This window comes from Exophiala mesophila (genome assembly GCF_000836275.1).
Source record: "Exophiala mesophila strain CBS 40295 unplaced genomic scaffold supercont1.4, whole genome shotgun sequence".
Classification (NCBI taxonomy): domain Eukaryota; kingdom Fungi; phylum Ascomycota; class Eurotiomycetes; order Chaetothyriales; family Herpotrichiellaceae; genus Exophiala; species Exophiala mesophila.
This window is the reverse complement of record NW_015622507.1, coordinates 910927-923880: the sequence shown is the minus strand read 5'-3', so window position 1 is coordinate 923880 and position 12954 is coordinate 910927. Positions and strand designations below refer to the sequence as shown.

At 50.9% G+C, this 12954-nt stretch overlaps 5 protein-coding genes across 5 annotated transcripts; 4 read left to right on the top strand and 1 right to left on the bottom strand.

The window, feature by feature from the left end:
• The first annotated feature begins 154 nt into the window (after positions 1 to 154).
• Positions 155 to 4604, top strand: PV10_05559 (uncharacterized protein). Its single transcript, XM_016370242.1, has 3 exons — positions 155 to 1064; positions 1122 to 3977; positions 4034 to 4604. Exons 1-3 carry the CDS (start codon positions 548 to 550, stop codon positions 4159 to 4161), a joined length of 3501 nt encoding a protein of 1166 aa, XP_016222535.1. The 5' UTR covers positions 155 to 547; the 3' UTR covers positions 4162 to 4604.
• A 1760-nt stretch (positions 4605 to 6364) lies between these two features.
• On the top strand, positions 6365 to 6727 carry PV10_05558 (uncharacterized protein; the record flags this gene model as incomplete). Its single annotated transcript, XM_016370241.1, has 1 exon — positions 6365 to 6727. The coding sequence occupies one exon, from the start codon at positions 6365 to 6367 to the stop codon at positions 6725 to 6727; it is 363 nt and encodes a 120-aa protein (XP_016222534.1).
• Positions 6728 to 6975: 248 nt separating this feature from the next.
• PV10_05557 (uncharacterized protein) lies at positions 6976 to 7378 on the top strand (the record flags this gene model as incomplete). The annotated part of the gene is made up of 2 exons (XM_016370240.1): positions 6976 to 7054; positions 7245 to 7378. The coding sequence occupies 2 exons, from the start codon at positions 6976 to 6978 to the stop codon at positions 7376 to 7378; spliced, it is 213 nt and encodes a 70-aa protein (XP_016222533.1).
• Positions 7379 to 10485: 3107 nt separating this feature from the next.
• Positions 10486 to 11467, top strand: PV10_05556 (uncharacterized protein). The gene is made up of 4 exons (XM_016370239.1): positions 10486 to 10740; positions 10808 to 10914; positions 10972 to 11004; positions 11055 to 11467. The coding sequence occupies exons 1-4, from the start codon at positions 10655 to 10657 to the stop codon at positions 11108 to 11110; spliced, it is 282 nt and encodes a 93-aa protein (XP_016222532.1). The 5' UTR covers positions 10486 to 10654; the 3' UTR covers positions 11111 to 11467.
• Positions 11188 to 12735, bottom strand: PV10_05555 (uncharacterized protein). Its single transcript, XM_016370238.1, has 2 exons — positions 12200 to 12735; positions 11188 to 12096 (listed from the first exon to the last, which is right to left on the bottom strand). Exons 1-2 carry the CDS (start codon positions 12452 to 12454, stop codon positions 11281 to 11283), a joined length of 1071 nt encoding a protein of 356 aa, XP_016222531.1. The 5' UTR covers positions 12455 to 12735; the 3' UTR covers positions 11188 to 11280.
• Positions 12736 to 12954: the final 219 nt, after the last annotated feature.

Below are 12954 nucleotides of genomic sequence, written 5' to 3'. Positions count from 1 at the left end.
ACTCGCTCACCCGCACCCCCGCTAACCGACTCCACCCTAGACGCCGTTCCATCACTGTGGCCCCTTGGGCTTCCTAACCTCCAAGAGCAACGGGGTTGGTTGCGCGTCAAAGTCCAGCAGATCTTGTCTCTCAAATTCTCAGAGCCTAATCACTCCGTGTCTCAAAGACTCGGCTCCATTCTCTCAACGCACAGAGACACTTGCCAGCCTTTCCTATTTACTCTAATCTTATTCACATCTACAGGTAGACAAACGGACGCCGTTGTCATCGTCGACTGTTGATCGGTTGTCGATTCATCATCCGTCCTCCATTGTGCAGCGCACCCACTCACCTTCGATCCAAGCCTCTGTCACCACCCGTTGGCCCCCAAAGAAACAGCTTCATGGCTCATGCGCTGTGCCTATCCAGATGATCGCGGCAACATCTATCCCTCTATTTTCCTCACTCATTAGCTATCGTGTTCATACCGCAGCGGACCGAGCACCACCCTTGTGTGGGCTTTGGTAACCAACTCACGACTGCGACCTCCTCTTGCGACAACTGATCATGTCGAACGGCCATTATCGACAACAATGGCAACAAGGCCCAGAGCCTGCCCAACGCCAGTATCAGTACGAGCGCAGGGACGACCGTGCTCATAGACAAGAGCAACCTCCGTTTCAGCAAACCCGCAAGAACGACTACCAGCGCTATGCTGACTACCCACAGAGCCGCAACGATGCATTTGATTCTCGACAAGGGCAAGAGCCAGCACAATTTCAATATGAGCAGGACAACCAATGGGTGAATCATGATCCATATTTGAAGAATGGCTATCAGGACAGCTACGCTCCTAATGCTACTTCCCACAAGCAAGAATTCAACAGAGCTCAACCGCAGCAAGGGCATTCCAATGGCAATGACCGGACTTATCAGTATGATGAGAGATTCAGAGCCAATGGCCATCCTCGACCGTCTCTACCACAGGAGCCATCAAGCCAGTCTAATGGCAGCGGGCGCTCTCGTGGCCAGCGCTCCGAAAGATTTGACGGATCTGAACCAACGACTCCCAAAAAGTCAAGAGGTAAGGATTTTCAATCCCAACACATGCTTGAGTAGACAATTAATAGCTCTTTCAAAGGCCGCGACCGTATCTTGCCACAACCTTCTTCTCCCAAGAATTTGGCATGGGACAATCCCTTTGGAGCCTTCCCGCCCAAAAAGCAGAAGCACGACGAACGTGACAAAGAGAGACATCAGAGTCTAGATAAGGCCATGGACGATCTAAGCGTCAACGATCGTCGGTACAGCGGAGGACCAGAAGTACGGCCTCAGACATCCCATGGTCAGAGAGCTCCACCGCAAAACAGAGATCCTCCTCCAAGACCAGGTACTTCGCACGATCGCCCCCCAGAATTGGGACTCATGCCTTTGGCGCCACAATACCATAACCTACCTCCTGGCCGACAATCGCCTGAGATGAGTCGACGAAAACCAGCGGTCCCCCCGCAGCAAAGCTCCCCAAGACGCCCTCCACCTCAGATGGCCCCCCGAATGCCTCCAATGCGCTCTGGTGAAGACCGCGCTAGACAGGGACCTTCTGGACCTGTTGCCAGTTACAACTCCCGTGCCCCTCAAGATCCTCAAAGTGCCAGTCTAGGACACGTGAGGCCACAGCGGGAACAGCGGGAACAGCGCAACCTAGACAGTGGGTATGATCGCGACCATATTCCTCAATCAAGAGCATATCACCCGCCGGACGACATTTCTCAGGCCCGTAGTGGTCCGCAACGGTCGGCAACTGTCGAGGGGTTTCAACACCCAAGTCGATCGGCACCGCCAGAACGTTTCGATCCACCCTCCCGGACAGCAACGCTGGAGCGTTTCGATCCTCCTTCCCGTGCCGCGACGTTCCAAGGCTATGAACAGGCTGCTATTCCGAGCGCTGCGCCAATGAACACCGCCAATACTGCCAGCCGGGATATGCCTAATTTTGACGCAATTCCTGCACCGCACGAACAGCCTGACGAATTGTTTGGAACGAGTCCAGCTTCTTTCGACAAACCTTATCAGAAACAAACATACCAAGTCCCTGGTTCTTTCCCCATCCAACTCGATACCAGGCAGGACCAAGCTGGATATGGCGATGCAGTCCATTCACCTTTGGCTGATTTTGCGTTTGATCTGCCACAGAACACGAACACCCGAGCGATGACACCAGGTAGAAATGACACAGCCAGCCCATCACAACCGTACCGTGGATATCAATACGGTGAGCAGAACAACCTCGACCAGAGAGCAGGGTCGTTGGGTGGACAAGAAGATGGTCGACGCCAGCAGAATGCCTCACAATTTCCTCCGCGTGCTGCTAGCCGGCCTGCCTTTCAATCGGATCACTCTCGACCACCACCGATGCCCTTCACTGGACAGGACGGTTATCGTTCGGTCAGCGATGGGCAATATCCCCGGGGCCAGCAGGGGGGTCCACAAGGCGCGCAAAGAAGCCTCGACATGGCCAATTCATACGGGCAGAGAGTTCAGCAAAATGGTAGAGACAATCATCGAGCGGGATTTCCCCATCCTTATGGCGCTCAAGATTGGAACCAGTCTGCACCGAATAAAGTCTATGAGCAGCAGCCATTCGAGCAGCGACCGCCGCTGCAATCAAGGTCGCAGGAGAACTACGACGTGGGCCATGTGGGACGACCCGGCCCACCACAGCAACCCTACATCCGAAATGCTCATCCCGTACCCGTCCGAAATTATGGGCCGCCTGCGCCTGCGCCTACGCCAGCTCCTGTTTCGGTCAATCCAGACTCGCTGCCTGCGCACCCTGAACCGGCGAGACAGAACAACAACAATTACAACGTAGGTTACGCAGCCAATACTCAGCAGCAACGACAGCAGCAACCAACACCAGGACCCGGGAATGCACCTCGACAAGTGTCGGTCACTGGGGTTAACGGGACCGATGCCCACAAAGAACCGGCAATCACGCAGCAGGAGCTCAGCAGTCTACGCAATCAGTATAGTCGAACTCCCGGTGATCATGCACTCGGATTGAAACTAGCCAAGAAGCTGGTTGAAGCAGCACGAGTGCTTGCGGACGAGGGTGGTACGGCGGATCCCAAACAAACACAGAAGAATCGGGAAAATTATGTGTTTGAAGCTCACAAGGTGGTGAAGAGACTGGTGTCGGCGAATTATCCCGAAGCCATGTTTTATCTCGCGGACTGTCATGGGCAGGGGCTGCTGGGCCTGGCGGTCGACCCGAAGGAGGCATTTCATCTGTATCAATCGGCGGCCAAATTGAACCATGCCCCAAGTGCTTACCGGGTAGCGGTGTGCTGTGAACTTGGGCCAGACGAAGGGGGCGGCACACGGCGAGATCCGCTCAAGGCGATACAATGGTACAAGCGAGCGGCCACCCTAGGAGACACGCCGGCCATGTACAAGATGGGAATCATTCTTCTCAAAGGACTGCTGGGCCAAGCCAAGAACTCACGCGAGGCTGTGTCGTGGCTCAAAAGAGCGGCTGAACGAGCAGACAAGGACAACCCTCATGCAGTTCACGAACTCGGGCTCTTGTACGAATCGGCAGCTCCGGGTGATCACATCATCAAAGACGAGAGGTACGCCCTGCAGCTGTTTACACAAGCAGCAGAGCTGGGTTACAAGTACTCACAGTTTCGGTTGGGGTCGGCGTATGAGTACGGTCTGCTTGGGCTCCCGATTGATCCTCGGCAAAGCATCGCTTGGTATACTCGAGCGGCAGCGCAGGGGGAGCATCAATCAGAGCTCGCACTTAGCGGTTGGTATCTGACCGGATCGGAGCCATTGCTGTCCCAAAGTGACAATGAGGCGTTCCTGTGGGCGAGAAAGGCGGCGAGCTCTGGCCTAGCCAAGGCAGAGTACGCGATGGGGTATTTCTTCGAGGTGGGGATTGGGACTGATGTGGATCTTGAAGAAGCAAAACGATGGTACTACCGAGCAGCTGGTAAGTGTGGATGCTTGATGATTGGTGCTGGGTAGATTACTGACATGGGTGTTTAGCACAAAACATGCCAAAGGCTCGAGAACGGTTGGAGGAGTTGAAGCGGGGTGGACAACGACACACCAAGAGCCGAGTGTCGAGATCTCAGGTCAACCGGCAGAGCGAAGGGGAATGTACAGTGATGTGATGCAGGAGACGCAGCGTGTTGTGTTTGGGTTGTTGCGAATTTTCATGCATTTGTTCAGGGCTGTGATCACACGTGGCACGGGGAGTGAGCGATATACCTTGAGATTGTCGGGGCTCGGCATGGTGCGTTTTTAATTTTCAAGGTGAGCTGCCGATGCATAATGTATAATGGATCATGGATCTATGGAGTCACGCAAGTATGCAACAGACGTGGGTCAAGATACATGATGGCGTGCGACTTGGTTCTCTAGGGAGTTGTAAATGTTTAGATGATGTTGAACCCAATGTAGCAGTGTAAAACTGCGTTAGTGAATGATGCCTTGATTATGATTAGCTGGCTAAGGGTCGGGGACTGTATGACTTATGTCTAAGACGATCAATTTGGGCCAGCATGACCTAGTTAGGTGGCACATTGTGTGTATAGTTATAGTCACAGTAAGTAGGACAGTTGCAGGCACTGCTACCTGGACATTCAACATTGGTGCGTACAAGTGCCACAAAATGCGGGCGACAGCTCATCTTTCGTGCGTCTTGCATCTAAGTAAAGAAGAAGAATCTCGGTGAGAAGTGTTCTTGCCACATGAAGCTCATGAGTGTCTTGGATGTCGAAGGTGCGATCCCACCGACCACAAATTTGTCCCAGGAGGAAGTCGAGGTACACACATACGAGAATCTCTCTTGCCTCTCAAGACCGCCTGCTTTGTACATGCACAAATCACATCGATCGATCCTACCACAGTGATGGATATTTCAGAGTTTTAGAGATCCAAGAATCTTCTCCAATTGCCTGAATTACCAGCCACACGAATCGCCAAAGGCACGACTAGTTACATGTACACTCACCACCACCCATATGTAGGTACCTAGGGATATGGAGAACATCTCCCCATTTTCCCTCCCACGCTTCCACCTCCCCTCCCCTTGTCACCGTCATTGTCACCCCCATAACCCCAACGTGCCAAATGCGTCAAGTGACCCCATCTCCCCAGACATCATTGGTACATCGTACATGTCTCGCTAACTAGCCGACTCGACGGAACCCAACTCCATCAAATCCGTCCTGCACAGAAGCCATCCCGACACTTCTAGTGTGACGCACCAGCTTTCTTTTTGGTCGGTACAATGATACAATCGCCACCATAATCCGAATAATGATGCAGCCCGCGCTTCTCTGCGCCTCATCTCGTCTCGTACATCTGCTACGCGTGACTCGAGGTCATGTCACCCATCAAAATATCTTGGTCAGTAACAATCTTATCCGGGCTCCCACGGCTTTCCCATTGAAAAGCAAGGCGTGGCAACGCACAAGCCATGAGAGACGGCTGGGGCCGCCCTTTATGGCCACACAACTGCGTCATCCTCGCTCCAGAGAAGTCGATCGATCCAGACCAAGACTTTGCGCCATCTGATGGGATTGGCTTTCTCTTTACCACAGATTGAAGATCGTGATAACTACCCAGCTATCGTTCAAGATCTCGACTTCGCTTTGGCCACCGCATCAGAGCAATCGCCCCTCCTCCTTCTTCATCGCCCCCCCCTCTTTCTTTTCCCTGCGTGCTCGCATTTCATATTTGCTCGGTTATGACTCTCGGATCTTAATGCCGCTCAACACGTACATGTAGGAGGCTCTGCCTGTGTCCGACTCTTCTCTCCAGAATTCTTACCTTGTCAAGTTTCACCTCACAAACATCAGGTCCTTGATCGAGAGTCAGAGCAGTTCATTGAGCATCAGGCCAGGCGTGAATCACTGCAAACATTAACACTCTCCACTTTTGTTACACTCAGCTATCTGATATTGCAATCTCAAATTCGTCACTATTGTCAGACAGCCTCGGTGACGTCTACACTTCCCAATCCAGTCAACTTTGATGCTCATATCCACGACAACTTCCATTACTTTCTCCCCAGATTCTACAAACCAAAGTCTGTAGCCACAGGATCGCCAGTCTATTGTGACGCCAGTCTCGACTTGCTCTTCCACATTCATACCTTCAAACCGTACCATTGATCATCATCCTACCACCCAAACCACTATTGTATCATCACATCATCATTTCCACCTCCCAAGAACCCTCATTCGTCCCCACCCGACTTTTACCACGTTACGCCTCCCCCTATCTCTCCGCAAAAACCAAACCCCCCCCCTCCCCGATCGGAAAATCGTCATCGTCCTGTACAGGATACTTCCCATATAATCCCACGACATGTCTAACGGAGAAGGCAAGATGTTCCGCTTTCCAACGTTCCGCGACACACCCAACTGTGGCAATTACTCCACGGCGCAGGCATCTCTGAAAGACATTCTTCGACGAGACTCGGAGTCTTCTTCATCATCATCACGTCCCCGACTCGACTCTCCGCCCACCAAGAAACACAGACAGGGATCAAGTTCGACTTCTCACTCGACGTCAAACTCGTCTACATCATCTGAAAGTTCAAGAACGTCTAGTCCGCGATCAAGTGGTGATAGCGATACTTTGAACCTATCCCGATCCTCCAAGTTCCCTCCGTTTGACTTTTTCCTCACTACGACGACGACCAATTCATCTTCCTCCTCTAGCCGGTAGTGGTGGCCTTGGAGTAAAAGAGCATAATCTTACCAATTACAAAGAGTCGACGCCCTCTCTCTCTCTCTCTCCTGTCCGACAGTCCGACTTTTATATTAAAAGTCAAATACGATCGGATATCATCATTCCCCCGGCTTAGTCCTAGAACCAAACTCAACACACCTGTATTCCTTTCTCCTCGAGATTTCACCAGCATCGACTATTTATTGTAACAACATCAACCTAAAGAATCTATCCATCCATTGACAATGCCGAGCTCTAAAGGTGAACCCACCAATCCAGAACTTCGCGAGAAGATCAAGGAAGAAGTCAAAAACATGGAGAAAGGTGAGCCTGATCATCAAATCATCATCATCATTATCATCCTGCCCTACCAAACCCCAGATACTCCTCCCACAAGTCAATCACGTCCTAGGTACTTTACCATGATTACCATCTCTGCACCCATATCCATACCCTCGTCTAAACCATTACTTATTTACTGACATTTGGGGGGTTTTCCCCCTTTCTATTACAGGCGGTGGCAAAGGATCATGGTCTGCGTGGAAAGCAGGTGAATTGGCCCGTCGATATGAAGCCGAAGGTGGCGATTACAAGGATACAGGCGATAATAAGAATAAGGCTAAGAAAGGAGAACCAGAGAAGAAGTAGTGGTGGTGATGGTGGTGGTCAAGGGGGCCGTGGTGACAACACACCTGTATCAATACCTTAATTATAATACTAATGACGATGATAATGATGATGACGAGTGATTGGAGATCTTTTCGTTAGATGTGAATTGATTGACACCCTTTGGGATTGTGCAAATGCAAAGTTGCCACACTTCAGCTCGAGTATCAAGTATTAAGTCTCGAGTCTCTGCACGTGCACTGCTTCAGTTACGAGCCATGTGCGATAGTAGTCGTCAGGCTGGCTCTTCGACGGTCTAACACTTCTCAACACAGGTTGTGGCATAGAAGCATGGCATGCATGTACTATCAATCACAACGAAACGAGTCGGGGTCTTCTGGGCTAGTCAACTCTGCTTGATCATTTGCCATATGCTAGATTCCGAGAAAAGTGTTCCGAAAGAGATTTTCTCCCCACTGGGGGACTTGACCCGTTGAAGTCTATCCTGAGGAATAAGTCCAATTGAATGGGCAGGCGAGAACAGCCTGGATGTTCTCCAGCCACGCCGTCAACCAATTTGCAAAAGGCCCCAACATAGGAATACCGCCCACCGTCAAGATGACACGAGCAAGGCGTGTAATTTGCACCTCAAACATCCACAGCGCTGTTGTCCAATTTACAACTTTTGTTCAATCTTCTTTTCAACACTCTTGGCGGATTCCTTGAGATCCTCTCCCATGCTCTTGACGGCGCCTTCGGTGCCTTTGATGGATTGTTGATATAGGAGGATTCTGCCCACTTGGACGGTACCGACGATGCAGAGACAGAAGTTGACAGCAGCGAGACTACACGGTTCAAGATGATTTGTCAGTCATACAGAGGCTGGAGGATGACATAAGACAACCATTCAACACTTACAGCACGTTCCGAGGCTTGATGATGAGACACCATCTGGTCCAAATGGATCCAGTGCCCATAAGGGCAAGGTTCTGAGTCAAGGAGAGTTTATCGGCAGGTCGAAGGAAGTCGGCGGCGCCGGAAAGAACGACGCCCCATTTCATGACGGGAGCCCTGCACAAGATCGGAAAATGTCAGCGTTGTATTCTTCAGTCTCAGCCATTGGCCATAGCCCCCTGGTGACTTTATGACATGATTCAAGCGTACCAAAAATGAACGGTCTTGATTCCGACTTCGCTGGTCCATAAACGCTGGAAGGCACTCTGAGGGGGAGGAGCGACAGTTTCGGCGGCGGGGGCTGCAGTGCCTTGGAATCTTCGAAAGATTGAGCTGCGGATGTTTGTCGTGAAACCAGTGGTGGACTGTCGAGAGGCTTGATGCGCAAAGCGCATGCCCAAGCGGGATGACATTGTGCAAGAAAATCGACTGTTACTGTTGGGATAGATCGGACTTTGGACTTGGACGAGAGGGAAGAGTGGACGGTGGTGATGGCGGGTCGAAGTGAGCAGCGACTTGATGACCTTTGTCGTGCTCTTCTCGTTGACCAAGATGGAGCGGGTTGGGATAAGGAAGAGTAAATCTTCTCGGTTGTAATTGTGAGTAATAATAGTTCTGGGGTTGGAAGTGCAGGGAGGAGCAACCCGTGTGAGGAGAAGTTGGTTACCCACGCACCAGTCAACTTCGGAGTGCGTACCTGCCCTGGCACCCTAGTCTGTCCGTACAAGTTATCTTACCCTCTTTTTCTTCGCTCAAGTCCGCTAATCTCCGTGATGTTCATGCACTAAAACAGCGACTTAGAGGTGATAAAGTGCCACTTTAGAGTCAGGTGATAATGGACCTGCGCTATATAGCCAAATGGTTAGAGGCTGGACGCCCCGCCGCTTTTGACTGCTATCCGGCGACAAGGGCACTTCGATATTTGACCGGGGAATTCTCATTTACTATCTCATTTAAGCTGGATATAGTACAGTGATTCCGAAAATCGCGCCCGATGACGACAGAGCGCAGGGTGAAAATGGACAATCGGCTTCGCCAGACAGAACTTCTCTCCTCAGAGGCTCTGCTGGCTTGGTTTGGGCTCGTTCGAATTTTGATAGGGGCAATGTTTGACACCTGGGTGCCAAGAGCATCGTAGCATCTGCGGAAATCACTCAGCTAAATGCGCCCTTTCCGCTCTCACAACCTGTCAAACAATAAAGGTTGAAGCTGATGACCTCCTAGGTTCTAGGAGGTGCGGGAACTGAGGTCTATCTAGCTATCTTAACCAGGAAGCTGGGATGGAGATAGATTAGGGGCGGGGAACCTCCTAGTGTCTGACATGATTGCTCCTGTAAAAGTACAGGTACAGCCTCGTGTCCATAGTTTCTGCGAACAACATACCTTCCTAGCGTCTTCGAAGGAGTAACTATCTGCGAGCCCAAGAAAAACCCTACACCACGGAAAGAAAGTCATAAGTACGTCTCCCTCCTAGCTATCAACTCGAAATCTGATTAGGACTCTGTCCTACTCCCATAAATAGCTCATCTTTTAGGTCCGCTCCCTTTTCTCGCCAAGCGAGGAGACCTTCTTTCAACCGCTAACGGCATGCTGCGGCTGTCGCAGCTAAGTCCCCTAGGTAGTAGGTGTGGAAAGTACCTCCGAACAATCCAGAGGTAAATTGGAGTATAGAAGGCTGTTGCCTGATTAGCTCAAGTCCCTCGCCAGTTCGAGTATGTCTCACCTTTGTAAAGCAGAGTCAGCAGCGTAAAGAAGAGACAAGAGTAGAGCAGAAAAGTTCTGGTAAACTGCGAGAGCACCCAGGTATTCCAATACATATTTGTTGGCGACTCTCCCTCAGGGAGGACATGACCAGGCGGGCGATCTTGGCATCGAGGGAAGAAACCCTCCAAAAGCGGCGGCGCGGACTGCCAAAATTCCCTGTAACTTGCGTTGAACTGTAATTGTGAGTAATAATAGTTCTGGGGTTGGGACTACAGGGACGAGCATCCCGTGTGAGGAGAAGTTGGTGAGCCACGCACTGGCACCCTGGTCCTGTCCGTACCAGTTATCTTTCATTCTTTTTCTTCCCTCAAGTCCGCTAATCTCGGTATGTTCATGCACCAAAAGCGCCATTCAGTGGTGTTGAAGGGCCACTTTAGAGTCAGGTGATAATGGACCTGCGCTGTTTCGCCAAGCCTCCATCTCCACCAACCACCACCCGTCAATTAGCATTTGTTCATCATTTTTGTTAAAGCAGCAGTTTCCGCCAAGCTCATCACCTCTTGCGACCTCCCGTGCAATGACAATAGCGACGTAGGAGAGTTGCAACCGACAATGTCTCTGTGAAGCCTCGTTTATTCTCCACCAACAAGCTCGACCGACATGGCGTCGAGATACGCCTTCACCCAGGGCCTGCGAGAGGTGCGCTTCCACTTGTGCAGCTCCAGCCCTGCTTCCGAAGCCACCAGGTACTTTCCAAACCCCCTTCAACAAGAACTCCAGAGGGAATAGAGTCACTGACCAGAAGCCTGAAAGATCCTTCCTCAAGCGAGCCTATCCTACCATGAAACATCACAACCCGAGCACCCCGATTTTAATACGAGAAGCCACCGGTGTCGAACCTAAGATCTGGGCAAGATATGGTATGAGGACTAGCTTGCAGCTACGCATGATTAAGCACAATTCTGACAAATTAATAGGACTTGGAAAAGAGAAGTCTGAGTCATTAGCAGGTGAGATTAAATCAACATCTGGGTGTGCTAAATCTAACCAGGTATTCTAGGACTCTCAGACAAGGAGATCGAAGACAAAGTGACGACGTTGGTCAAGTCGGAATAGCTGGGACTCGCCCAGCAGCTATGAAAGGCTCATGGGTTCAGCCAAAGCACAAAAATCCCAAAGTGCAAGCTACAGGACCACTCGAATGATGCCGTTTCGTTGTACATACTATATGGCTGCCACAAGCTAGATAACTGGAAAATCATGATGCCTCTACGAGCTGGTCTTTTCTACATCGCACTCTTTTCAACTTGTGGGTGGACCTGACCGAATCGATATTGCGCCCATGCCATCGAACCTTCCGGCATTGTCCAGACTTGACGGCCCTGATCCTGACCCGCGGCGCCGACGGCGATGTGAATTGGTAATAGATGCTCGAATGTTGGATGTGCTTGTCTTGCATCGCCTCTCTTCAACAAATCCACCATGACCCCGTCTCTGTGATCTCCAGGCTTCGTCTCGGCGGCATCCTTCAGGGCCGCGTCAAACGTGATTGCGTACGGCATTGGCTTCCCCATTCCGCGGCCCATCATCAAATGCCTGAGATTATGCACCGACATGCCACTGGCAACGATGAGGATATTCTCTTCTCGAAGCTTCTCCACCGCGCGACCGAGCTTGATATGTGCTTCGGCGTCTGTGTCATCGTCGAAAAGACTGACTTGCACGATAGGAATAGTGAGGGGATTTCGATCCGGATGGAACATGATTTTGAAAGGGACAAAAACGCCGTGATCCAGACCACGCTGGGCCTCTTGCGTTTGGATGCCACCCTGGTTCAACGCAGAAATCACCTTTTTCGCCAGACTCGCTGATCCTTTGTTGGGGTATTTCTCCTGGTAGTAATGACGTGGAAACCCGTAGAAGTCGTAGAGCAGAGGCTCTTGCTCCGAGACATTGACTTGAATTGTATTAGGTCGTTCGCCCTGCCAGTGGGCACTGAATACCACGATGGCGGATGGTTTGACCTTTTCGGTAATTTCTCGACCTAGAGCTTCTAGTTGGGAGTAGACTGGATGTGCTGTATCGAACATGGTGGATGGGCCCTGAGAGTTCAAATGTTAGCATCATGTTGTATCGTGCATGAAGTGGTACAGAAGAGCAGGATCCAAAGATGAATCCCTTGAGAGAATTGGGACAGGAACTTACGCCATGCGACACGAAATACACGGGCGTTTTATTTGCCATTGTGTTGACGCTGGGGCACGTGGAGAATGCTTTGGTCCAGTTCCGGGGCGAGAGTAGGCGATTTGCGGCAATGATTGACCGTGCCAGATCTCCGACTTCGAAAGATCCTTGTACTATTGAAATGAAGACCGCGAACAATATGATAGTGATGCTTGCTAGAAGAGTTGTGGAGTAACGTCGTGTTGTTTTTGTTGAGGGTGTGCGACTCGCTGACATGGACGAGGAATATATGGTAGATGTATGTTATTAGTTAAGGTCCGGGACCCGGATATGTTCTCAACGGCGAACTCGGTTTATGATTTAAAATATTCGGCCGAGCATCTGCAACACTTGTCAGCATGTCCTGGTTTGGTCGGCAAGAGGCTCCTAATGAATGACGAACACGCCCAGGACTCTGGGGCCTAGTCATAGGTGCATTCTTGTCCAGATATAAGTCCAATCCATGAATCTTAGTAGGAGGGTCCCATTAGCTAAGCAATCATATGCATCGAGGCTCGTGGGGACGGGGAGGCGAGACGCGGAATTGATGCCGTCACATTTCGCCCTTTATTACCTTCACTATGATTCGAGAGCATTCGGCAGCTTGAGCAACTAGTCATGCAATCTCGACATGGATGCTATGGTTCTAGCCCTTATGAGCCACACAAAGTCTGGGATAAAATCCCTGTCGCCGGTGTCACTGTTTCGTTGATGACGATATACCATGGTATACGTCG